General features: G+C 30.8%; 2 protein-coding genes across 4 annotated transcripts; both read right to left on the reverse strand.

The window, feature by feature from the left end:
• Nucleotides 1-3,629: 3,629 nt before the first annotated feature.
• Nucleotides 3,630-8,750, reverse strand: LOC113851082 (cyclic nucleotide-gated ion channel 1-like). The gene is made up of 8 exons (XM_027481568.1): nt 8,722-8,750; nt 7,486-7,978; nt 6,950-7,150; nt 6,552-6,850; nt 6,177-6,288; nt 5,633-5,869; nt 4,994-5,391; nt 3,630-4,343 (listed from the first exon to the last, which is right to left on the reverse strand). The coding sequence occupies exons 1-8, from the start codon at nt 8,748-8,750 to the stop codon at nt 4,043-4,045; spliced, it is 2,070 nt and encodes a 689-aa protein (XP_027337369.1). The 3' UTR covers nt 3,630-4,042.
• A 7,282-nt stretch (nt 8,751-16,032) lies between these two features.
• LOC113849910 lies at nt 16,033-23,377 on the reverse strand. 3 transcript variants are annotated; one of them, XM_027480155.1, is made up of 9 exons: nt 23,021-23,377; nt 22,049-22,185; nt 20,673-20,828; nt 20,408-20,513; nt 19,918-20,100; nt 18,110-18,275; nt 17,391-17,704; nt 16,786-16,875; nt 16,033-16,495 (listed from the first exon to the last, which is right to left on the reverse strand). In XM_027480155.1, the coding sequence occupies exons 2-9, from the start codon at nt 22,061-22,063 to the stop codon at nt 16,434-16,436; spliced, it is 1,092 nt and encodes a 363-aa protein (XP_027335956.1). In that variant the 5' UTR covers nt 22,064-22,185; nt 23,021-23,377; the 3' UTR covers nt 16,033-16,433. The 3 variants fall into 3 exon arrangements, with proteins under 3 accessions (XP_027335956.1, XP_027335958.1, XP_027335959.1); XM_027480157.1 differs by lacking the exon at nt 23,021-23,377 and adding an exon at nt 21,256-21,312 and having other exon boundaries at nt 16,166-16,495; nt 22,049-22,174; XM_027480158.1 differs by lacking the exon at nt 23,021-23,377 and adding an exon at nt 21,256-21,320 and having other exon boundaries at nt 16,166-16,495; nt 22,049-22,169.
• Between the last annotated feature and the right edge of the window lie 1,804 nt (nt 23,378-25,181).

Genomic DNA, 25,181 nt, shown 5'->3' on the forward strand with positions numbered 1-25,181 from the left:
TAGATAAAGCTTCAGGTAAATTATATTAACACTTCGTTTGGTAAAAGAATAAAAATAAAGAGAAAACTATACTTTATCTAATATTATTTTATTTGAAAGAAAAGTAAAGCGTGACTATTTTTGTTTGAAGAGAAAAAATGAAACAAAGGAACTGTACACAAATTTAAAATCAGTATTAACTTTTACATTATTCTGATTAATAATATTATTGATTAAGTATTATGCACTGTTATTATAAAATTATTTTACACTGACATTTAAATAAGTTTTGACACCTCATACTTTTATACATTAAAATTATTAAATAAGCTTATTCGATTAATTCTATTATATTTAAAAAATTAAACCTAATGTTTCTTTTCCATGCCTCGTGATCAATATTTCTTTGTCGTATCGATCAAGACGTCATTCTTAGCCCACTTCTCGCGAAGAAAGCATCACCAACGCCAAGAATCAGTAAATAATGTTAATCATATATAAAAATAAAGCATAGGAATGGGATAATTGTTGCGGAGGATTGCATGTTTAGGATTTAGGAATAGTATTATTTACTTAAAATAATAGCTTATCTTGAATGAAATGATTTTTATTAAATAAATCAAATCAATGACATTTGAGTTTGGCTATGAGCGTGATTGCAGCTTACATTTGGCTTGCGAACCTTGGGGAATTATGAACAAAAAGCATATGCTGTCTTTCTCTCTGTCAGTGTCACATAGATTTATTTATTTTCTCGATATGTGGTCAACTTTGTTTTCAACTTTTATATTCGTTCCTTCTCTGGTTACTTTTATAATATTCATTTCTTTTCTGGAAACCGAAACCTTTGCCAACCTAACTTTTGTTGTGTCGTCAATGCAGCAAAGAAGAAAACAAAAAGGAAACATCTATATATAGCCCAAGCTCTTTTCAAGAGGCATGCAAGAAATACCATATCATTTTTAACCTTTGTTCTGGTGAAGAAGCTGCAGAGCTAAGTGGGATATCATGACTTCTTCTGAGTCATCGGTGAATAATTACGATACTACCCCAACTCCAACTCCAACTCCAACTCCAACTCCAGCTCTAGCTCTAGCTCCAGCTCCAGCCATGGTCGAGGTGGTTTCACTCCCAAAACATGCATTTGATCTGAATGAACTCCCGGCTTCGGAGAACGAAGAAGCATTTCCCAATGTTACAAAGGTGACGTGTTTAAACTTAACTCATGTCATGTCATTTTTAACAAGTCTCACGCTTACATGTCTCTGCCATACCTGATTAGGATGCTTAGTAATGAATTATTAATTAATTTTGATTAGGTTGCTGTTGAAGAAGCACGAAACACAAAAAAACGAAAGATACGAGAAGAAGACAATGAGCCCAACTGGTTCAAGAAAAGGTTGAAGGAGTTTACTAATTTATTTAAGAAGGTGGCTCCAGCACATGAGGAGAAGAAGAAACACAAGACCCAACAAGAGTGAGAGCGATTCGGGACAAAGTTTATGTCTAATACTTTATGTTTAAACATTCATGTAAGTTAGATATTTGTGTGAACTTCAATTTCCTTCTTAGATAAGTTCTATTCAGCTCTAATTTCCCGTGTTTTTTAATGTACCTTGGATTCAGTACATGTTTGGTCTCTTGTTTTCTGATTTAAAAGGTTTCCTTCTCTTTTCACTTCCGTGTGTTCCACCAATCATTAATTTTCTTTTTGGCTTTTCTTTCAAGAATGGTAATTTCTTTCTTTGTTATTATTTTTTTAGTTATTATTTTATAATTGAAATATCAGAACAAGTAACAGATAGCGCATCACTTTGGTCCTGTGCCGTTTTTTTCCTTTATTTTTCTATACATATTTTAGTAGAAAAACAAAATTACAAAAGTGGGCGCCAGCGGCACTGGAAAGTCGCACTTCTCCGACGACCTCGCTTTCCCTTCCGACAAAATGCAACTCTATCGAAGACCGAAACAGAGTGCCACACCCCCTTCTCAACCCTTCCAACGGCGAGTTCACCCCGTCGGAGCCTCGTCCACGAACCGAGAGGAAGCTCCCCCTCCAACTCGTGCGTTCACGCCTTTCCCGGGGAACGAATTGACCCCGACTTGAACGGGTTTTTGAGTACCGTCCGAGTTGACTCGGTTGAGGTGGGAGTGTTGCTTCTTGTGGGTGGATGTTTCGTTCTCGGGTATGCCAAGTAACATGGACTATTTTCAACCATCAATATTCTTTTAATATTATAATTTTTAAAATAAATCATGAGTAATATATTAATATAAATTTAATATGTCTTTTCTTAATTTTTATTTATTTTTTCCAAAATCCAATTCTCAACACAGTGAAAGTGTGAAACAGGCTCTCTGCCAAGGCCCTGTCCCCACACGAGTGCCCAACAAAACGTGAAGGAACTCACAATTTCACAAACGAGAAAAAAATTCACAAGCATTTTTATTCATTCTAAGGCTGGCTCCATTACCTCCTCGGCCCAAGTAAGAAGCCCATACCAGTTTTCATATTAATAAAATGGTAAATCTTATTTGGAATGTATTAAATCCTCGATTTTTTTATTATTATTAAAAGAAATTATATTGATATTAGCATATACTTCAATTGATAGTAATTTCGAATGTAAGTTCAAATAAATAAAGCTGTGTTAAATATTTGAAAAAGAAAACATGTAGTTTAAAAACAAATTAAGTCGAATTATTTTTAATACCTCCTTTTCTATCTTATCCTACCCAAGCTCCCTTATTTTATAATACTTATATCTTTCTCATCAGGAAACTTTCCTTGATTTATTATTTGAGAGGTGTGTAAGGCAAAAAAACAATATTGAGCATAACTTGATTAAAATTCAAAATGTATGAATGTAACTTACTGATATTTAAATGATGCTCCCTTCGGTCATATTTATAAAAAATAAAAGATTAAAATACAATAACTAAGAAAAGTAATAAATTTAATTACATTTTTCATAAACATAAATTTTATTCTAAAAATATTTATGATATTAAATGATGTAGTTGGTATAATTTTTTTTCATAAATATAAATTTAACAATAAAAAAAGTATAAAAATAATTCAACAATTAATACATCTCAAATATATTATATGTTTCTTATAATTAGAACTTAATTTTTTTTTTTATTTCTTATAAAAAGGATAGGAGAAAGTAGTTATTTCCATTAGTTGATAAACCAACACCCACAAACATGACAGAGTGTAGAATGCACTGAAGCTTTGAAGTCATCATAAAACTTCTGTTCAAAAATACCACAAAGATAGATAAGCCATATATCAATTGTGATGTTTCAGTAAATTGTTAATAAATTTCTCAAATAAAAACAATTTATGTCGTGTTTGACTTTGACCGACTAATTGAAAGGGACAAACCAACGTTAATTCCTCATTTGAAATCTTGTACAAATTCCAAGATATAGAAACATTATGTCAATTGTCATGTAATATCCAAATAAATATCTAGCTTACATTTTGCAAGAGAAGGGTACAAGGCTATAAAGTTTGACAATCGAGTGTAAAAGCACGCTGGCTCAACCAATAAAATTGATAAGTTTATACCATAAGAATAATCTAGTCTAATAAACACAGTTAGATATCTGAAATTGTACTAATGCCAAGATGCTTAATAGATGAACCAAAAGACAATATTCTTACCCGGTAAAACATAGATAAAACACCAGTCAACAAACATGGAAGGAAGGTAAATTCTGGCTTGTCCTCTTTCAAGCACCTGAATCTCACCGCTCAAAGTGTGCATTGGGAGAGTTTCGTACATTTTGGACACCCACTGCTTAGGCACCCAAAGCCATCATTTAAGCAATGACATGGCAGCAAGTCATCGTTTAAAAAATTCATAAAAAACAACCAATATTTTTCCATACTTTTGTGTTTACATATGCGCATATTTTTGTTGTAGGAAAACATAAAATCCACATTATGCACACACAATTACAAAGGAAATGTTAAATATGAACAATTCTCAAGTTTAGTTTTATCAAAAATGAAACTTGGTATAAATATTCTTAAAACTAGTGTACAACACCCTTAGTCCTTTTGAGTAGTGAAATCTGGCTCAGCTGGCTTCTGAGGCATCAGGGGTAGTAATCTCTGAGTCTGTGGGATTCTGTTGCGTTTACCACTTCGCAAATGCTGCAATGCATTGGATGCAAACCTTGATGCATAAAATGTGGCAGCAAAGCTTGGTGAGGACCCTTCTTCATTTTCAAAAGCATGTAGCCTTTGTTCTGCTTCCCGTAATGACCTCTCAGTCTTCCTTTTCCGGTGTCTACGCCAAGCTGCTTGTATGAAACATGCAGCCCATGTCCTCCATTGCAAGGAATAGAACCTAAACAAACATTAATGAGATTATGAAACATATTTTCTTTCTTCTATTTTCTGTTTAAAATGGAATTCACTCTATGATCTTTACATCGAAAATATTTGTCCTAGTATGGTTTCTTATAACCATCATATTGCTAAAAATTGTGATTCACATTGTTAAAATGACTTTGATGGGATGATCTAAGCTACCTATAGAATCAGAATCTAAATCGGAATCTAAACAAAAGTCGTGACTTCTGCCCCTTATTTCTTTTTGTGTAACATTTTTTTATTAAAAATATAAAAATGAACCAATGTTCTCAAGGAATTACTTAAGAAATTATTAAATACATTTTTTACTATAAATCAAATTAAAAAATTTAGAAATTTCAGAGAAAGTATATTAATAGCAATTTTTCAAATTCAAAAACTCTATTTTTTATTATTTAACAGACCCAAAAGACCATTTGTTAGCATTTGCTTAGTTCTAAATCTTCTTACAAAACATCTATCCTCATAGAGTCTTAGTCATTTGCAAAGAAAGTGTCGAATTTTTTTTAATTTGATGCTTATTTATAAAAAAATTAAGATTAACATGAAGAAATTGTATGCAAATATGTCATTGATGCATCATATATCAACGAAAGAAAAGGTGAAACACATATCAAGCCTTGCCTGAAACTGTGTTGGAGTTGGTTGTTGTTTATAAGGCGTCGAAATTGGGAAGCAACAAACTTCAAGTCCTCAGGCGTGAGAGCAAAGGCTTCAACCTCAGATATAGTTTCTACTGTTCTAGTTGAAATGGGTAGTGTTGGGGAGGAGTTGGGATCCAAGGCCCATGTTAGAAGCTCTTCTCCACAGAAATCACCAGCTTTGAGCACTGATGAGTTGAAGAAACCAGTTCTTCCGCCATTTGTTGTGGCAGTAGCAAGTTTTCCACGCATGATAAAGAGCATTTCATCAACTGGATCTCCTTCACGAACTACGTAACTTTTCTCTGTATAAAGGACTGGCCTCAGTCTATCACACAATGCATCAAGTAGCTGTTTATCCATGTTCTCAAACATTGGCACCTAGAGCAATAAGAATATTTAATGTTCATTAACATTTGACAGGTAGTAAGAGGGTAAAAAAAATAAAAAAACAACTAAATGCAAAGAGAAGAAAGCTAACAATACACTCTTTCGAACACGTCCTTGTGATTAGTCCATTTTTTAAAAAGTTAATTTTTAAAGTTGATCAATCACAAAGAATTATTGAAGAACTTGTTTGTGAAAGTGTGTTACTAGCATTTCTTCTATGGATGATACACACTTTTTTTAGTAGACCTAAGCAAAGATGATGCTTGATGTCTCTTCTGAGATCTTTAGGGAGGTTGTGAATTAATTTCTCTTCCTCAACACCTCTATTTACTTGCCATTTGTATTGTTCATATCGTCTAATTCTTTCTTTAAGCAAGTCAGGTAGCATGCGGTGTGACATCCACTGTTCTGCATCCCGCCTTTTGAGTCTCATCTCTTCAACTCTAACAGTTGTAGATTGTAGATATTTCTGTAACAATAAACACAAGCCATGAATCCAGTATATGAAGTTTGATGTAGCTTGCTCTTTTAATACCCCAAATTGATTATATTTTGGTTTGTAATGGAAGGCATGGAATTAGTATCTTAAGGTTTAAAGTTTGTCCCTTTTTGAGTGCTTAGTTTTAATTCTATCGCAAACACCATTAATATGCCAAAACAAAGGACTAATGAATCATACTTAATGCACGACTTAGGAAGCGTAATTAATGACATTAATATATGAAAGATCCTTATCATGTCTATGATCTCATCTCATAGTCCTAACGAAAAATTACCTGCATGTTTGAAATAAGTGACGCAAATAGAACCAACCCAAAAGTAGCTATAAAAATAGCAAAAAAAATCTCCCCAAGATAAGTACTTGTTTGGAGGTTTTGCCCAACAGAACTGCAAAACAAAAGGCGAAAATGTTAATTTTGAAATGCTTTTCTCCCTCTTTATAAAGAGAGACAGACATAAATTTTCACATAACATTATAACAAATTCATGCGAAAATTCAGTCATGTGAAAATTCAACATCGATGAGAGGAACCATTTCCCTTAACTAATGACTAGTCCGCAGAAAAGATCCACAAGGGTACAAAAGTTTTAAATTTCATAAAAATGAATCTTGCATTTGGAATCAAGTGCAGAAAAGATAATTTTTCAACCTTACACTGCGCAAACCCCACCAAAAGCAGAAGAAGAACTTGTGATGAAAATCTGTAGTAGATTCTACCACACGAGACTTTAGAGCGTCTAAAAATATTCCAAAATTGAAAGCTGTCAAGTCTCCAATTTTATCAGGATCATCGTAAGGGCAAGAAGCATTGAGAATTGATAGAACAGTAGAATTCTTAGTTCCACAGCTAAGAAAGGATTCATGAGGAAAGATAGTATGGTTCAACTGCCGGCGCCAGCACCGCAACCTTGATTCTAACGAAAACAGATACCAGAAAGCTCCAACAACCTAGTATGCCAAATGTACTTGATGATAATATAACTTGGCAGGATAACTAGGAACATAAATGATGAGGTACTGTGAACGTAAATAAGAAAACCAGCTTACATGACTTGCTAGCATGTAGAGAAAAAGATTGTAAGCAGCTCCAGCCCATGCTGTCTCAGTCAATATGCCAGAAGTGCTTGTTACTTCTTTGAATAAAGGGTAGATCCGCAGAAGTCTTGGCACATACTGGGCTATTACCGCATACTTCAACAAATCCTTTATCATATATGGAACTGAGCCTTTTGGGATTAAAATGACCACCTGAATACGCATTAAAGGTGTTAAAACAATGTCAAATTATGTCTTTCACTTCAAACTTATCTGAAAGCTATTATTGCAGGTGTCTTCATTTTGGATATACCAAAATACCAAACTGAGTATATTCCTAGAGGACATTAAAATCATTCCGAGGGGTTAATTATATATTTAGGCTTTTGAGATTACAATTTAATTACACCTATTGATTGTTCAAACAAAGGTGTCTAGTGATTCAGTACATAATAATTGTTAAATGGTAATTAACACTTTGTTGACAGATAATGATAATATCAAAAAGCACTTCTGACTTGAGAATGAATAGAAGAAGAGGGAGATACCTGAGGAAGTGGAATAATTGATAAAATGTCAATCATGAAGTAAGAACTTAAGTATCTCATCATTATGGCACAAGGATCATCAACCAGCTCACCCCTTCCAAATACACGAGAAGGAGGGGCAATGAACCCAGTTCGAAACTGAGAGATGATATGAAGAATGTAGAAAAGATCAAAGAATGTGCGCAGAACACTAGCAATAATCTTCAATTTTTTATCCAAATTAAGGCACTTTTCCTTGTCATCTATCACTGGGATGTAAAAGAAAAGAGGGTCCACAGAGATTGCCATCACACACGTGATTACAAATATTTTGTTCCATTTCTGAAGTATTGGCCCCTGTGGATCAAAAACATTGCCCCTACAAGAAATTTTTTTTATTGATCCATCACTGACAGGACATACACTTGATTTAACTTCTCTCTTGTGAAATCCGTCACTGGTAGAATCATTGTGCTCAATACTTGAAGATGACAGTGACTTCCAATTCACAAACCTGGACAGAAATATAAAATCAAGTACCTTGAGGTAAGAATCAGGAATATGTTAGCATAAAAATGTTCCAACAACATCAAAAAATTATATGATCAAATTTTGTTACTAGGTGTTAAGTAGGAACAGGAATGTAGGATAGTGTTGAAGGATAGGGGTAGGCCCGTTGTTGCTGGTTAATCCGAATACCATACGAACAAAATCAATGACTGGATTGAACTTGAATCACACATAACTGAAGTGTAGTTTATTAGGTGTTGTCAGAGTTTCTTATTAATCAAAATTAGAGTTTTATATTGATAATTTAAATAAATATTTCACTAAAATAAAACTCTAGTTTTAATTGATAAAAGCATTCCCATCTTGGAAAACTCCGTAGTCTACGCTATATTATCACCTCAACTATGATTGTATTAGCAGTCCTAGTAGTAACATATGATCATATGTGAATTATTGATTGCTCTGTTTAATATCAATTTGTAGAAATCTTTAAAATAGGTAAATAGCTCCATACTTTTGGAGAAAAATCAATAAAAGAAAACTTATTTTTGAATGATGGAAACTAATGACTTACTTTTTGGTACAAAAGAAAGATGAAAGCTGAGGCATCACAAAACATTTGATTCTTAAAGTACGCAAATAGAGTACTAAAATTAAAACCTTAGCTGTACCAAAAACAATTAAATAAATAAAATTGCAGAAAAAAATATATATATATATAACAAGACCAGGCTTGGGCAAACGAACCTCACAAATTTCTGTCCCTTTGAAGTCATGATTCAACCACTTCTACAGCCAGGGAGAATATTTATGCTTTATAGTAATAATAATAAAATAAAATAAAAACTTTAGTTAGACAATAGAAGATTCAGGCTACAAAATCCAATTTCAAATTAGAAACTTGTCTTCTTCGAAAACTCTAAGTTAGTGCACACTTAACTAAGGGATAAAAAAGGTAAATCATTTATGTCTTTCTTTTGTTTTATTATTAAGCCATGGTTACTTAAAAGACAAAATTTAAGTACATTTTTTAATGGACTATTAGTGTTATTTATTAATCAAAATTTGAGTCTTATCTTAATAATATTCAATAACTTTAAATACAAACTTTTCTATTAAAATAAAACTCTAAATTTAATTGATAAAAATTCTAGCAGTACCTAAATTACATCACATAAGTTTTGTTCTTATTTAAATTTTAAACTAAGAATTCCTCTCCCAGGCCTCAAGATTCGGTACGTTCTGCTAAATTATTAAATCATTAGCCTTTTTTTTTTCTTTTTATAACTTTCTGTAAGTAATAACTGCAAAATTAGTACACAAACCAGAAGGCATCAATAACAAAAATTTTATTTAAAGTTATCAAGTCAATGAAGTCAACTTCTAAACTCCAAAGCGAAGTACTTATAAACAAGCCAAACAACCTCAATCAGGGTCAAATGAATTTGGAAATAACCAGATACGGAATCATAAAGAGAGAAGAAAAAGGAGGGGAGAGAGGGGGATGACTCGATCCACAGTGGAAGTGTTGATAAATATTTCAAATAAATAAATAAATACTATAAAAGATTGAAAAATAAGAATATATATGGGATCAATGGACGAGCAAGTAAAAGGCTAATATGAAACAAATGAATAAATATGAAGAAAACTGCAAGTAGCACATAGACATGTAAAGATAAACGACCAAAACATATTCAATCCAAAAACATCTGACTTAGAATTTTTCTCATCTATAGAAGTCCATGGAAGGACCATAAGCCAAACTCAGAAACCCACTTCAGAATATTTAGGGAACTAAAATAAAAGTTTCAAAGAGAAAGGTTGAACAAACATGGTTTTGTGCTTTGTTCCCAACAAAGTTAAGAGTACTTGCAAAAGGCTGAAAAGGGTTTGCTTAACTATGTCAAGGTTGCAACTTGCATGATAAGTGTATCCTTACTTACCCCAGGAACCAAGGGAAAAAATGTAATAAACATGAAGGCTTCAGAGAAAGATTAGAATTAGATTATGAAGGGCACGCATGCAGTTACGAGTATTATAGTGATTGAGGGAGAAAAAGAGAGAGTGAAATAATAGGCACGATGTGACTGAGGATGTGAGAAGACTCGTAATGGTATATATACGGCACTAAATACGTACATAACTCAGTTTCATGCAGAGATATACACTTCTAACTACCAAACTACGAAATGGTATAATGCTATCCCATGCCTTTACACGGAGTTTCTCATTACAATTTTTCTTATATGGAAGAGATATTAAGGACTTTTTCTTGCTGTTTTGATTTTTAATTTTTAAATATTGTATTTTAATACAATTTTAAAAAATTATTTTTTAAAATAAAAATAAAATTTATGTCAACAAACAAAATTTATTTTATTTTACTTTTAAAAAGTAAAAACTGTTTTTAAAAATAAAAAACAAACAAGTTTTTTCTTCAACCATTATCTTTATATGTTTTAACATTAATTGACTTTTTTATTATTGTATCATTCGTTGGCTTTTTTAATATGAAAAAATTATGAAAATATAAAAAAAATTCAAAAATTAGTATTGACAATTTTTAATATTTTTTAAAAAATATTATTTTTAAAAAATCACCATTAGCAACATTTGAAAGAATACTTTTTTTATAATTGTTTAAAAAAATTACTATTGAATTTAATATTCAATTTAAATTTAAATTACTATTAAATAAATTTAAGCAATAATATTTAAATAATAGAAATAAAAAATTGAGATACTTAATGCAAGAGATATCCTCCTAAAAAAACAATGATAACTCAAATTTATAATATAGAGATAAATTAAGGTCATCCCACATTTTGAAATTTAAGAAATATATATTTTGAATTTGACACACCAAATCAAATTAATAAATAAAAAGATGATGTGTCTTGATTAACATTTTTTTTTTAATTTTAAAATTTTTCCCTTTTTGTTTTATATATTAAATAACATAATTTCTTCATTATTAACAATACATAAAAGCATCTCTTATTGCATCATTTTATTTTTAAAAATATACAGTGATATTTTTCTCTTATGTATTTTTCATTTAACTAAAATGGATAATTTACCTTAGTTAAAAATTATCCATACCATGTGGGAAAGTTGTTAGTAAAGATATAATTGTCCAGAACAAAACACACACACAGCAATCTACACCTTATAACTTAATTGCTTAGGTAGAATTCTCATGAGATCAAACCATTTGGAATGGGTTAATGATCAGGATGATGTGCAAGGATGTTAAATTTATCTAAAGCTATTAAAAAATAAAAAAAATTCAATAAATTAAGAAGGGACACTATCCCCTCTTAAGTAAACCAAAATATCAACAGGAAAATGATTGACTTTGAACGAGTGAATAAGAAGAGCTGCAAAAATATGCATCAGGTTGCGTGATCAATTGCTTTACCTTTCAATATCATTGTGTCCTGTAATGCATGGCCCATCATAAAGTGGTAAAAACACCACTTCAATTCCATGCACTTGTCCTCAGATTGATACTCATAGTTCAATGGTAAGAGTTAAGAGGATAGTATGCATCATGATTGAGGTTTTAATTAGCTCTAGAAAATTTTAATATCTCCTCCATCGACTTCTAATATCCCTTCCTAATGAAAAACAAATTCCATACACTCTTTCACCATAGAAATAAATCAGAATTCTATTTACTCTTATTATAACATTAAGCCGAGGCATCAATAATTGTTAGCTATATTTAAGTTTGGTTATATTTCTAAGATTCAGCACTTTTAAGATACCCTGAAGAATATCACTTATTAATAATTTAATACTATTAGATTAGACATTATTGATATAAGTTCTTCTTAATAAAAATTAAATTAATAATATAAATGTTATGAATTTTTAACAATAATATAATATATAATTCTAATAAATAATAATATTGATAAAATTATTAACATATACTATCAATATATCAAATGTTAGTATAATATATTTTTTTATTATTATAAGCCTTTAAAATTTATACAAACATTTTTTTTCATTAAACAAAGACTGTACTAATAAAAATTATTCTAACACTTAATAATTTTTTTTTATGGTTGGTTAACATTTTTTTTTCAAAAGAAATAATGTTAAAGATTGATTTATGTTTAAGAATAATTTTCCAAAAGCAAATTTAAAAGCGTTGACTAAAATAAATTTCGAAGGATAAATGTTACTTTATTTAAAAAAATTTAGTGGGAGGCATATTTACAGTCAATTCCATTTACTTTGAAAACGTTTTTCTTTTACTTATATCAAATTGATCAATTTTACGCATCAACTGAAATGATTTCGAAAATCAACAAAATTTGCCAAGCATATGAAGTATTGTTCACTGATTTTTCCAACAAACCAAACAAGCTAGATAAAGCAGTATTAGTCACCAAACTTAAAGATAAATCCCAAGAAAATATATATGAAGACACATCTTTACTAGTGGCAGGCATATGAAAATACTCCTCAAGAAAAAAGTCCCACCAGCGTTATGAATTTTCTCCCAAATAGTTGTAAGCTTGTAAATAATTTCAAACTAACAAAGAAAAATAATTAAAAGTAATTCTTTTGATATATCTTAGTCAAGGACCAAGTGAAGCATTTTAAAAAGTTCTTTTGTCAATAGCTTTATTATTAGGTTAAAAAATATCCGTGCAATAATAAGCTTAAAAGCTGAACTACTATAATGTAGGTGAGATCCCACCTTAAAAATCTCTTCCACTTTGTTAATTGTCTTGGCCAATAATGATAGAGTAATCTATATTTATTAGCATTTTGATCATTTATAATTATTAATGCATATTAAAAGGAGTCCTGAGGGTTTCTGCATTATTTTTTGTCTGCTTCGAACTTTTTCTCACTCTATGTCTATGACTTGTAATCGAATAGAGGTGTTCCATATAACAACGGACATGAAAAGGAAGAGACAAGAAAAGAAAGATGGAAAAAAAAAAAGGCACTGAAAGAAATAAAGAAAGCAAGAAAAAACAATAAAGTTATTATCACCATTATGCACTACCAACGTGTTTCCCGTGAAATCTCTTTTTCTGTATAGAAGATGGATTCATTATACGTAATGTTATTAGTTTCTCCATCCTACGTACTCCTATCAACTAATTTTACTTGTGCGTATTTAAATTAACTTATTTTGGAGCTAGTAAAAGAAATTTTAATAAAAACAACTTTTGATTTTTTTCTAAATAAATAATTATGTCTTAAAGTTGATTAATTATTCCTCAAGATGTTTTTACAGCAAATAAATAACATTACGTAGTGTGATAGTAGATAAGTTTTCAGCAGTGGTGGCCACCAGCAACCTCTTAATTTCAAACTTAAGTTCATATTAAGTACTTATGAAGAGTGGTTAGCGCTAGTAACTAGTAGATGAATGAATCATAATAAGCAGTTAAGTGATAATGTAAAATTGTTTTGATGTGATTAATTTGGAATCATAATTTAGTTACTTGAAGTCAAATGTGGGGTCAAAACGTCAAAGTTAAAAGTTACTTCATTACCACTAGATGTGTATAAATTATGGAACGTGAATATGATAAACAAACAAACAAATAAAGAACTTAAGACACAAAAACCTTTGTCTGGCATCATTCTCCAAAGGGTTTTTGAGAGGTGCACTTGTTATATCTTGTTTTTTTTATCTTTTTTTTTTTCACCAACTTCACACTCAAGTATGAAATATAATAACCTTAATTATAAAGAAAATTCTTTTACACGGTCCAAGATCATAATAGTCTCAACTAATCAACACTTGACACCTGTCAAATATTGATTGATTGAGAATATCATATTTTTGCAAAAAAAATCCAATTGTAAAATCATTTGTTATAATCTAAAATTAAATATGAAATATATTTTCTTTTATTTTGAAAAGGATTTGCTATATATCCAAGATATATTGAAAAGGAATTAGAATGGGAAATTTTAAAGATGAAGAATAAACGACCATATTGAGCCTGGAGATTTGTCCTCACTTTAAATGACAGTCACCCGAACCTTAAGCAGAATAAACAGGAGATACTCTTTGCACCTTCTTCATGTCAAGTCATAGGGATATGGATTGGATTCAAATTGTTTTTCATAATTACACACAGAACGAGACAAATTGTAATTATTCGCATTAAAATACCACTTCTGGCAAAAAAAAATGTTATTGATTTTGGCTAGTTATAAATATAATACTTAATTTCATTTTAAAAACTAACAAATAAAAAACTACTAGACAGTCTAGACCAGCCAATGGAGATATCATCCTTCTAACACTGGATAGTAAGACATAATTTAAGTCGCAAGACCATGAAGATAATATTTCATTAATATATAAACGTACAAAATTATGGACGCATCATAAATTCGCTTTGAATTGAATTAAATTAATTAATCTGATTCAACATGATAAAAATTTATCATCTTTTAAATTTATAGTTTGATTAATTTTCAATTTATTTAAATTTTTTATTTTTACAATTTACATTAAACTTAATTGATGAACAAGTTTTTCCTGATCAATAATTTATGAACAAACCGTGTGACACAAACAATATAAAATCTAATGCAATAGATTGGGCCATAGTTAGGTTAGTAATCTAACTCAGAGTTTGCATTACATAAAGTATACATTTCATTACCACTTTGCTTATAAAGTAAATGGCAATATAGTTTGGCGTTTGTAAAATAGAATATCTGTTAATTGTAAGTAAACATAATCTTAACCGATTTGACAAATACTACAATGAATAAACCACCAATATCAATTTGTCATCTCTAGTTTATTTTCTTTCTTGCAAAAGGTTATTTTTTCTTTACAATAGTTTAATTAAAGTTACTGAGTTGTTGCCAGATACTTGGGAAGAATGGTGAAACTGATTATAATGCAAGTAAAATTAATGATTTAGAAAAATTTTCAGGTATTTTATTATTACTATTAACTAAATATCTCTTCAAACATAGACCCACTAATCCTCCAGATCAAGAGTGATAATTAAATAATCCTTCATAAAACAATGGTCCAAATTTCTAAGCCCCAAACACTATTATTTTGATTAGAACCAAAATTTGAAATTTTAACGAGGCATTTCCGCAATTTACTATATAAGCAATATTTTCGTCGTAAAAGCATAGTATATTAAAATCGTTTCAATTACCACATCCAAATATAAAATCATAATTAAATATGTGAAGTTAAAATTTTCTGGAAATGTTTTTTTTGTTTTAATTTTCAGACAACCTTAATTATTCTAATTTTAGAATTTTCATATTAATTTTTGTATTATGATCGTTTTATCTTTATTTTTTTATTTGAGAGTTTTCAGATAATTCCATCATTTTATCCAACACATATAAGGTTTTTTCTCTATTTAACAAAAAAAAATAGTGCAGATTTAGAAAAACTACAAGTATATCATAGTTGGGTCAATGAACTATCTTTAACATCAACAACGGACCGTAATTAACATAATGAAACTATCACAAACATGAAACTTTAAATAGAAAGGCACATCTTCATTTAATATAATACAAGTGGTATTTGTGAACTCAGATTGCCATACATCAAACAAAATTATGCCTTATCTTTTTCTTGCTTAAGGCATACATGAGAACCATTGGGGGCTGAAGGGCATGTCCAAAATCAGAGGTTTGAGTCAATAAAAACACATTGCTAAACGGTTCAATGTCACTATCTGAACAAAATTAGTCTCAAAACAAAAAAAGAAAAAAGAAAAAAAGAAATGTAAACAGTAAACATAGCCAGGCAAAGATTAAAAACAAAGAAAAAACAAAAACAAAATACTCGACCTTGCAAGCAGAAATGGTTAAGAAAATGGAGCTGTGTCCCACAGAAATACCCCTTTTTTAAGCCTGAGATTTGATCATTTCATTAGTTTTTAACTATGTTAAAGAATTATTTTAGTAATCTTAAAGCAACAGCCAAAAGGCAATGCAGAGATTTGTGCTTACAAGAGTAAAGAGTCAACCATCACAATCTATTCTAATTGAAGTAAACTAAAAGAAGGACACTTTAACATGCTGTTATTAGATTAACTTGCAATCATGTCATGTTGTTATGACATGTAATTTGGCACCATTGGGGTGTCAAGGGAATAAAATATTTCCTTGAAACTCTGAATTAGATATCGCATCAACTTTTGCACTGACAATGACCCAAGTAATATATATATATCCAAATTCATAAAATCAATTACATCCTAAACACTGTTACCAACTCTTCCTGATAAAAGATTTCTCAAAAGAATGCAAAAGATTACAACTAAAGGTAACAATTGACATTCTATCTTCATCCTGATGATACAGATCAGGCTGCCTACACTTAACAGTAAGCCTTTTATGCCAAGTAAGCTAGATGACATTTATTAATCCTAATTTTCCCTAACCTAACAATTAATGCGAAACATGCAACTTGTCTCACCTCAAGATTTCTCCTCGTCGGATTGAGAGCAAGGGGGCTCAGAATTAACAAAGAAGTCATCCACTGAAATAAAAGCAAATGTATCTTTTTTAAATCAAACTAGAACTTAATTTTAAAAACTATAAAGCAATACAGAATTTCCGGATAGATTCCAGCATTACATTGCGTATATATTGCCATTTTAGAGACCAGATGCTGTTAAAAGTGTCAAATTAACCAACCTATCATTTTTATCATATAAACATTATTTGACAAATTAAGTAAATAAGCATCAATCAACAAATGCAAATTCAAATGCAGTACAATCATGTTAATGACGGTTAAGAAAAAGATATATGTGTCTTTCACATTACCTATATCCTGTTGATCTGGAGATTCAAGCAAAATGTCTGAATCAGATGGCAAAAATGGTGAACCAGGATAGTTTCCCAGAGCTCCTAGATCTGCAAAGGATTCAATATAATGTAAGCAAGAAGATGCCAACAAAGGGTGAACATGTAAAATCTTCAGGATAATCCTTGACAGCATTTAATGGCCTTTAACAAGATTATCCATCTTTTACTTGCAACTGAGCCCTTGAGTCATCAAAGCCAAACTTCGAAATTGTTAACAGTATAGCCCAACTAGTAGATATCTTACGATAACTATATGAAATATATTAATGGTTCTTTGCAGATAAGGAAACAAAACAGACCAGCTCAAAGTTTCACTCAATTCAATATTGACAATAAATGCTTCCAGCTTCTTTTTGGAGGACATTTCACTGCACTAACAGAAACTTAACAGTTTTGATTCCAAAAGATTCACATTTTACTTCTCAAATATACAGCTTTGGCATTTCGGAGACACAATATCACATAAACTCAACATATGCTGTACATCTCAACTCCACTACCGCTGATTAACTTTAATTGCATGCATATCTAAAAGTGATTCACAGAGTCAAATAAGAAATTACCTCCCAAGTTTGGCAAATCTGCTGTTAGATCAGATAGGCTAAAGTTCCATTGAATTTGATCCAGGGATCTGGAAATTCCAGTGCCACCATCTGGTGCAAGCTGTAGTCCAACTGAACTTGCCACATCTGATGTAAATGCTGTATCAAGAGCTGATGCATCTGGGCCCATTCCTGATATTTCTGATGCAGTGAAGGGGAAATGACCACTGGATGCTACTGACGTTGGACTCACTGGCATTTCTGAGACGGATGACATAGCTCCATTTGGTGGAATAACAGGAACCATATCAGGAGCACTGTGGTCCATCACCATACTTGATCAAGCACAAAAGAAGAGCTAATTACTTTTAGATTAAAGGAAGAAGACCCTCCACATTGAATCAATTTAAGTAATATCTAAAAGTTCATGACAGCTGGATGTGTGATGCAGAGACAGGAGGGGGCACAGTTGCATGGTAAACCATATCAAAAGTTAAAAAGCCTACAACATGGACCATGTATCATTTTTACATTATCAGTCACACTTCTAAAAGTTCTTCAATGAAATCAATTCCAATTTTTTACCAACAAAACAGTGAAACACTTGTTTCACATTTCAGACAACTTTACAAAAGCTAGCAATGCAAGACCATTGACAAACAATCTTAATTGTAAATTAGTAACACTGTCCATTATATGAATACCATAAAAGAATTGAGCGTAGTAGGGCAAGTTCTCACTCATTCCCAGAATTCATCCGAATGGGATGAAAGTTGCCAGGGGCAGGGACTCCATTAACTACATGACAACTTGATATGCCACAACCCATGGAGTCAATATGAGGTTGACCTGTTGCTGGAATGGGAGGCTGCTGTAGCACTGGGTATCCCATAGGTAGGTTGTTAACTGCACTGCAAACAAATGGTGTTAAAGAATAATGGGAAGAAATGAGAAAAAGATTAAGCAAAGAAGCGGACTTATGCATCTATAACCTAAGCCATCTTCTTTAAGACTGAAATGCATTCAACAGTAGACACAAAAAGATTATGCAAAAAGATTCAAATGCTCTTGGGCCAATAAATATTTACAAGCACTAGTATAGCATACTAAATACCTAGGCATCCATCACAATCAATATACAACCAAGAAATATAATTTCACTCTGCGGTTTACAGTTTTAAAATCAATTCTCACATTTTTTTAATAAAATATATGGCTAAGATTAAATTTGACACATCTCAATTTTGTTCAACAGTTCAAAATTGATTCTATCAAAATCAATTCTACTCTACCATACCCATAAAAGATTTCCTCAACCTAGGGTAATACAAAGCCAGCAATGAATAGACTAACAAGAATTTCCTGCAAAAAGAATACTACACAATGAATGTTGTAACAAATACTGAAATTTCCAATTTTTGTACTTCTGAGGAAGGAAAATTTCCAGTAACAGTCATATAAACAATCTCATAACAGTACTAGTAATTGACCATTTCTCAGCTATCCAAACTTCTTAACTAACCAAAGATTTGGATAAATCCAAACATTAACATCTGGAGTTTTCACAGTAGCAATATCATGAATTAGTTATTGAACAAGGCATCATATCAGGAATTAACATCATAACACAGTTGTTAATGATTCCAGAAATGCAGTTAAACCCTTTAATATTGCTAAACTTTTTCAATCAGCGAAAATATTGAGGTTCTGAAAGTGAAGTGAAAGAAATTTGGATCTACTTCTTTTATCAGTTAAATTTTGCAAGTAATCAATATTGATGTCAACATTTGATATTTATTATATAAAATTGATGTGTTCAAAATTCATGTGTTGTCATTTCTGTTGAATCCTAAATAAATCATTGTATTTGTTGAGAATAGTAAATTCATAAATCATAAAAAGTTTGCAAATATATGATCCTAACCTCCAAGAATATCACACCACTGAAATATAAAATATCATATCAAAATCAGCGGTGTGAAAAAAAATATATAACACAATATGGAAGAATTATATGACTAAAGAATTTGGTGAATTCATGAAAAACAGCATGATTGTTTAATTACCTCCTGATCAAAGAAAATAAGAAAGCAAATTAGTAAAACCCAAATAAATATCCATAATCATAAGGTTTAGAACCACTGTTTTAAGGCTTCAAAACAACTAAAGGGGATGGAGATTCATATGGTGATTAGCATGATATATCCAGAATTTATCTTAATAAATACTTGGTGATCAGCTCAATATAAATATCAATGATAGGACAAGTCATCGAGCCTGTACAGCTTTAACTTTTAAGAAACTTCTAAGGATCCTGAATGTCTTCTTACTGTTTTCTTTGTTCTCATAAAAGTGATGAAAGTGCCACTTTAAACCTTTTCCATGAGACATGGCCTGTTCCCTATTGTTGGCCATGAAGTTTTTTGGGTGCACAGAGAACTGAGAATGAATGCATATCATAAGAAATGACTTTTAGTCATACAAAGAGGTGAAGATAATTTGGGTTATATACACACACATACACACTGATGAGAGGGCAAGAATTTACCAGGCATTGGATGAATTCCATTTTGAATTGGAGCCAATGGAACCTTTGCAGGCATGGGACACTTCATCAGATGATACTGATGCTCAAGTAAATGATTGAATAAAAGTATTTGCTTTTTCAATTTTAGCCTGATATAGTAGGCCCTGAAGAAATCAGCATTCTCTTCTTCCAGCTTCTGCCATACTGAATTAAAAGACATCAATTACAAAGCAATGGAACATGAGTTTGTATCCACTTTTAAAAGGCAAGGAAAATATACATGAAGACATGCAACGCCATGTTTTTTTAAAAGCAAAATATCTCAACTATCAAATTGTGTAGATGATTTCCATATTATCAACTCATAGATCAGATAACCACTTGGATTAAATAAAACATGGAAAATCATTGATAAATATACAAAGATTTTCTATGAACAGCATATACAATAGATTATTATAGATTACAATGCAATATATAAATGGCACAACAGAGACCTTAAGATGCCTACCAAGAGTCGTGAATCCAGGATCTATCTTTGCCCGAGTCAGTAGTGTTTTAACTACTTCATCTTTATTCATATATAACTGTAGGCACCTTTCTATTAAATTCTGGACCTACAAAAGTTTGAATATTTAATCAAAAAGGCAAAGAGACAGATTAGCTTCTGCAAATTATCCCTGTTAAAAATCAATCCACAGATATAGGAAACAAGTGGAAAAGTAGACAATAACAGAAAGTAAGACAAATGTTAGGCAACAAATAGATATCCTTACAAACTCAATATCCTGCCGTGAAACCTTTTTGCTGTCATTACTTGAAGCAGATGCTGAACCCGTGTCTGTAACAGGAGCATCAGTCGTGTGATTGTTTAGTTGTTCACTTTTGGGCTCATGAGAAGCTTGAGTTGAAGACTGTAATTCTTCCGTGCTCTGCAAATCCATAAAAGGTTTACTTATTTTAATTATAATATATGTGTGTAGCTAAATGTGTTATGAAAGAAATCTAGAGAATGAAGCCAACTTTGCATCATTAAGAGTAGAACGCCAGGATATAACCTATAACACTGAATACAACAGGATAAAAAAAACTCACTAATTTTTTTGGAGCATTAAATACTCTATTAGTTTCCTTACCAAAGCATTACAATTAATTTGACAACTAGAAACAACATGGGAATTTAAGTACTTTTCATGGAAATAACGAATTTTACCTCTCGATAACCTCCATCATAATCAATTTAGAGAAAATAAATATATCACTGTCTTCAATAAAGTAATAGACCTTCATTACAAATTTTATCCAGGTAGATTCCTATTATATAACAACTGGATTCAGAGGGACCCTGTCACCGCTAACCTATTCATTAGTTCTTACTGGCCACACCAGGGACAGATAACAAACTACCATGCAAACCTCCATTTCTTCAATTTTCAAAATACAAACCATCATCTCCATGTATTGATGTAATATTCAATATTTCAACAGAGCATTCCTTTTCTCTCATCACATAACCACTTGTTAGTCCACATGTCCATGTCATATCAGGGTTTTCTACCAAACAACCAAATTAACAATTTCATACGGGCAAACAAAACCATTCTACCTCCAGTCGACCCAAATGACAGACACTCAAAACTACAAAAATATTATACAAGAGGAATTGAGGAAACTTACAGTTACAGGTAAACTCTATTAACAATGGGTGACATAAAAAATTAAAAATTACACAAGGTAATTGTAGAACTACTACATAATGATGGTTAAAATTATTTATTAAAGCTTGTAAATTATAAACTTTTCAATTCCTCAACTTTGACAGACGGGTGAACAAACATATGTCAACACGCATTAATGTTTTCATCCTTGATTTTACAATTTCAGCTAATTCAAGGACAATATATGCTAATATTGATTGCATTTAGTAGTTTCCTCGGGGCAAATTTGCCCTTTTCTCAGCAAACACCCCAGCACACATAAAAGTTGTTGGCTATAAGCCTATAACTATATTTGAATAGGAATAATACCATGCATTTGTATTCTCAATATTGACAGCCAACATGGCCACACGTATTAGATCCATAAAATTAATCATTGTGATAGTGGATATTGCAAACTAAGTACAGAGATAAAAGGCAAATAATGGAAGAACCTGCAAGTTCTTCATTTCAACAGAAAGAAGGCTGACACCACATGTCTTTCAGGAATTTAAGTAATCAACAGCTGCCTTCAAATTCAAGATTGCTCACAAGTATGTCTATGACACCCCCAAGTCGAAGCAGTCCCCATCTGAAACAAGACAAGAGAGTTATGAGAAAATGGTAAACTGTACCACTTGAATAATTTTTCTTTAAATCAACAAGACCATCTACAAAGAAATCCAAATCCATATCAAAACCTTAAACAATTATAAGAAATAGTATTTTTTTACATCAGAGAGATCCTCATATCATAAAGAAAATGCAGTTGCCACTTGCCTATGTCTTGTAAAAACTTGAAAAAGAAAAGGAGGATGACAATTACATTTATTACTACACTAGAGTACACATAAGCAAGTCAGTGCAGTAAGCTTGAGAAGCTGTAAAGTACCACAATTAGCCCTTTTCTTTCAGCTAAGTTAGCAATTTCAACATTTCTTTTGAAAGAATAATCAGATTTGCAGCCAAGGTTGTTAACATGAATTTTAAATTTTTACATGAGAACGGACGATAATTAATATATAATCCTAGAAACTACATGAAAGGGGAAAAAAAATAATCTGTAACATTTTCAGAACCACTCAAGCAACAGAAAAATTGCAGTCACTGAAACAATGCCTTTCACCAATGAATGATGAGTATCTCCAATTATTATAAAAGGTGGAACAACAAAAATCCAATCTTTTTGAAATTTCAAAAAAAAAGTAGATAAACAAATTTGAGATAAACCAGATCTCAATTGTCAATGAGAAGTTGAGAACTGAAGTGGAAACAAACCACTGATTGATCAAGCAAATACCTCCTTCAAAGGAACAAAGTTTTCATGCTACCAAACAACAAGGAACCCAATGCCCCCAACAATAAAGACCCCGTGAAGCCAAAAAAAAAAAAAAAAAAAGGAAATGAAGATCTGCCATGTATATTACCTCACACCCAGTTCCTGAATCTCCAATCCAAAAACTGAAAATACAAAGAGAAAAAGCAGAACACTGTTTATTTCGACGAATTCGGAAAATCCCACCACCTAGTTCAAGCTGAATTAGCTTGAATAGGATGCATCAACCCATAGGAAAGGGAAAAATAATGAAAATTTGGGAAAACTTGCAAAGCTGAAAACTGGGGGTTGAAGTTGAAGTTGAAGTTGAAGCTCAAGGAATGAAGAAGCGAACACTGAATAATAAAAAAAAAAAAAAATAGTATTGAGGTTTAAGAAGATATTTTGAAAAGGGTGGAAAATGATATTTACATAGGGACACAAGTGTGAGTGACATTAAGGTTGATGGAAGAAAATTACAGAGGGTGAGGGATCTTAAAAGCAAAGGTGAAGTGAAAGTGAAAGAGATAGCGCGTGAGAAAATTGTGAGTAACAAAATAAAATTAAAATATATTTTTTAAAACAATTTGGGACAGTGACTACCCTTGACTCATGTGGTTTGGACTTTCTTTTAATTTTTTCCGGTGAAATTTAAAAATAAGTTAAATTGAATTTACAAAAAAAAGGTCCAGTTCTTATACGGCTTAGACGGCTCGTTACTCGGCTTCGGTCTCACCACCCTTCCAAAATAGTACAATTTTTTGATCTATGGTTAACCATGAAAAACGAAGCTTACTAGTTTAAAATGAATGTTTACATTAAAAAATAACAATTAATGTTATATATAGTAAATTACAAATATTAAAATTTATTTATATAGTTTACTATTAAGATTAAAGTACTGTAGTTTCATTAAATGTAATTTAAAAGAGTCAATTTAATCCAAAAAAAAATTATACAGATCCGTGTATGTATTATTTAATGAATAAGATGCTAAATTAGTAAATTAGTTTATAAAATTATGAGTCTTGGTTAATTTAAGTTTAAAAATTAAAAAATATTTTAAAATTTAAAATCAAATAATATTCCCTATTTTAGCATATAATTTAAATATTAAAATGCTTTTAATTTAAGAATTTCAAAAAATAAAATAATATGTTGGTAACTTTAAAAATTAAATAAAGCAATGTTCATAATTTCATAGACTAAATTTAATATGTTATTTATTATTTCATATTTATATTTGCGTCAATTGCAAGTATATAAAATGTTGACCACTATCATTGCCAACTTGTTGCGCGTCAAAACCATTATTATTATTCGTTTACAAGTGTATAAAAAGGGTAACGTACTTTTAAATTCACTTTATTTAAGATTGACTTCTGATTGGTGTTAGCAGCAGATCCAATGGCATATCAATCATGTCATTGGCCTGTGCGTTTACATCTTCATTCATCCACCATTTTAAAAACCAAAACAAAAAAAAAAATATTAAGCTTGTAAACCACTAAAAAACATATTTAGTGTTAATAAGTTTTCATATATTATGTTGAGAAAGAAACAAGTACTGAAAAAGTGCTTTTTTTATTAACAGTGATGATTCTATTATATTACATCTAAATAATTTAAAGAGATAGGCATGTGAAATTAAGAAAAGTATTGTAGGATAAAATATTTAAATAGATATTATTATATTTATTATTATTAATTTAGCATAGTGTTTCAAAAATTAAATTCTAATTATGATTCACTAAGCTTTAATAATAATATTTGAAATAAACAAAAAATAAACACTTAATAAAAACGTGACATGATAAAAAAATACACAATAAATCATAAACATCTTTAAATTATCCATAGTGCATTTCACTCCTCTTTTTATTTTCTTTCATCATCTTTCTTATAAGACCTAACATAGAGAGAGAATTAAAAGGCATTTAGTCTTGAATTGTAAATAATCAGATGTTGTTTTTAGTAAAAACTCAACCGGCTAAAACATATTTGCTAAATAATCAGAAAATTCATTTTTTTTAACAGATCTGTCTTTCCACACAAAACAGGTAATAATCTGCCCTAAATTGCTTTTTGCTTTTTTAGAAATGTTAAAAACCAGGTCAGAGAGAATCTTTAGGAAAAGGTAAAATAAAAATAACAATTAAATAATTAAAATTTAGAAAAAAAATAGTTTTTCTAAAATATTTTTTTAGAATTTTTTGCCTTCTACTTTTCTTCCTCGAAATTTTTAGGACCCAAAAGCTCACTACTAAAAAAGC

This window comes from Abrus precatorius, unplaced genomic scaffold (genome assembly GCF_003935025.1).
Source record: "Abrus precatorius isolate BTA unplaced genomic scaffold, Abrus_2018 Scaffold9, whole genome shotgun sequence".
Taxonomy (NCBI): domain Eukaryota; kingdom Viridiplantae; phylum Streptophyta; class Magnoliopsida; order Fabales; family Fabaceae; genus Abrus; species Abrus precatorius.

Bases quoted from the DNA above. Each gene is read 5' to 3' on its own strand.
- LOC113851082 (XM_027481568.1), bottom strand. From the start codon at position 8,750: ATGACTTCAAAGGGACAGAAATTTGTGAG. The intron at 7,979-8,721 runs GTTCGTTTGCCC...ATTTCTGTCCAG, and splicing joins AAGGGACAGAAATTTGTGAG to GTTTGTGAATTGGAAGTCAC. The intron at 5,392-5,632 runs GTGTGTATCATC...TTATTGCTCTAG, and splicing joins GCTTAGGTCTACTAAAAAAA to GTGCCAATGTTTGAGAACAT.
- LOC113849910 (XM_027480155.1), bottom strand. The intron at 18,276-19,917 runs GTAAATTCTTGC...TTTGCAGTGCAG, and splicing joins TGGAATTCATCCAATGCCTG to TTAACAACCTACCTATGGGA. The intron at 16,496-16,785 runs GTAATGTGAAAG...CTTTTATTTCAG, and splicing joins TCCAGATCAACAGGATATAG to TGGATGACTTCTTTGTTAAT.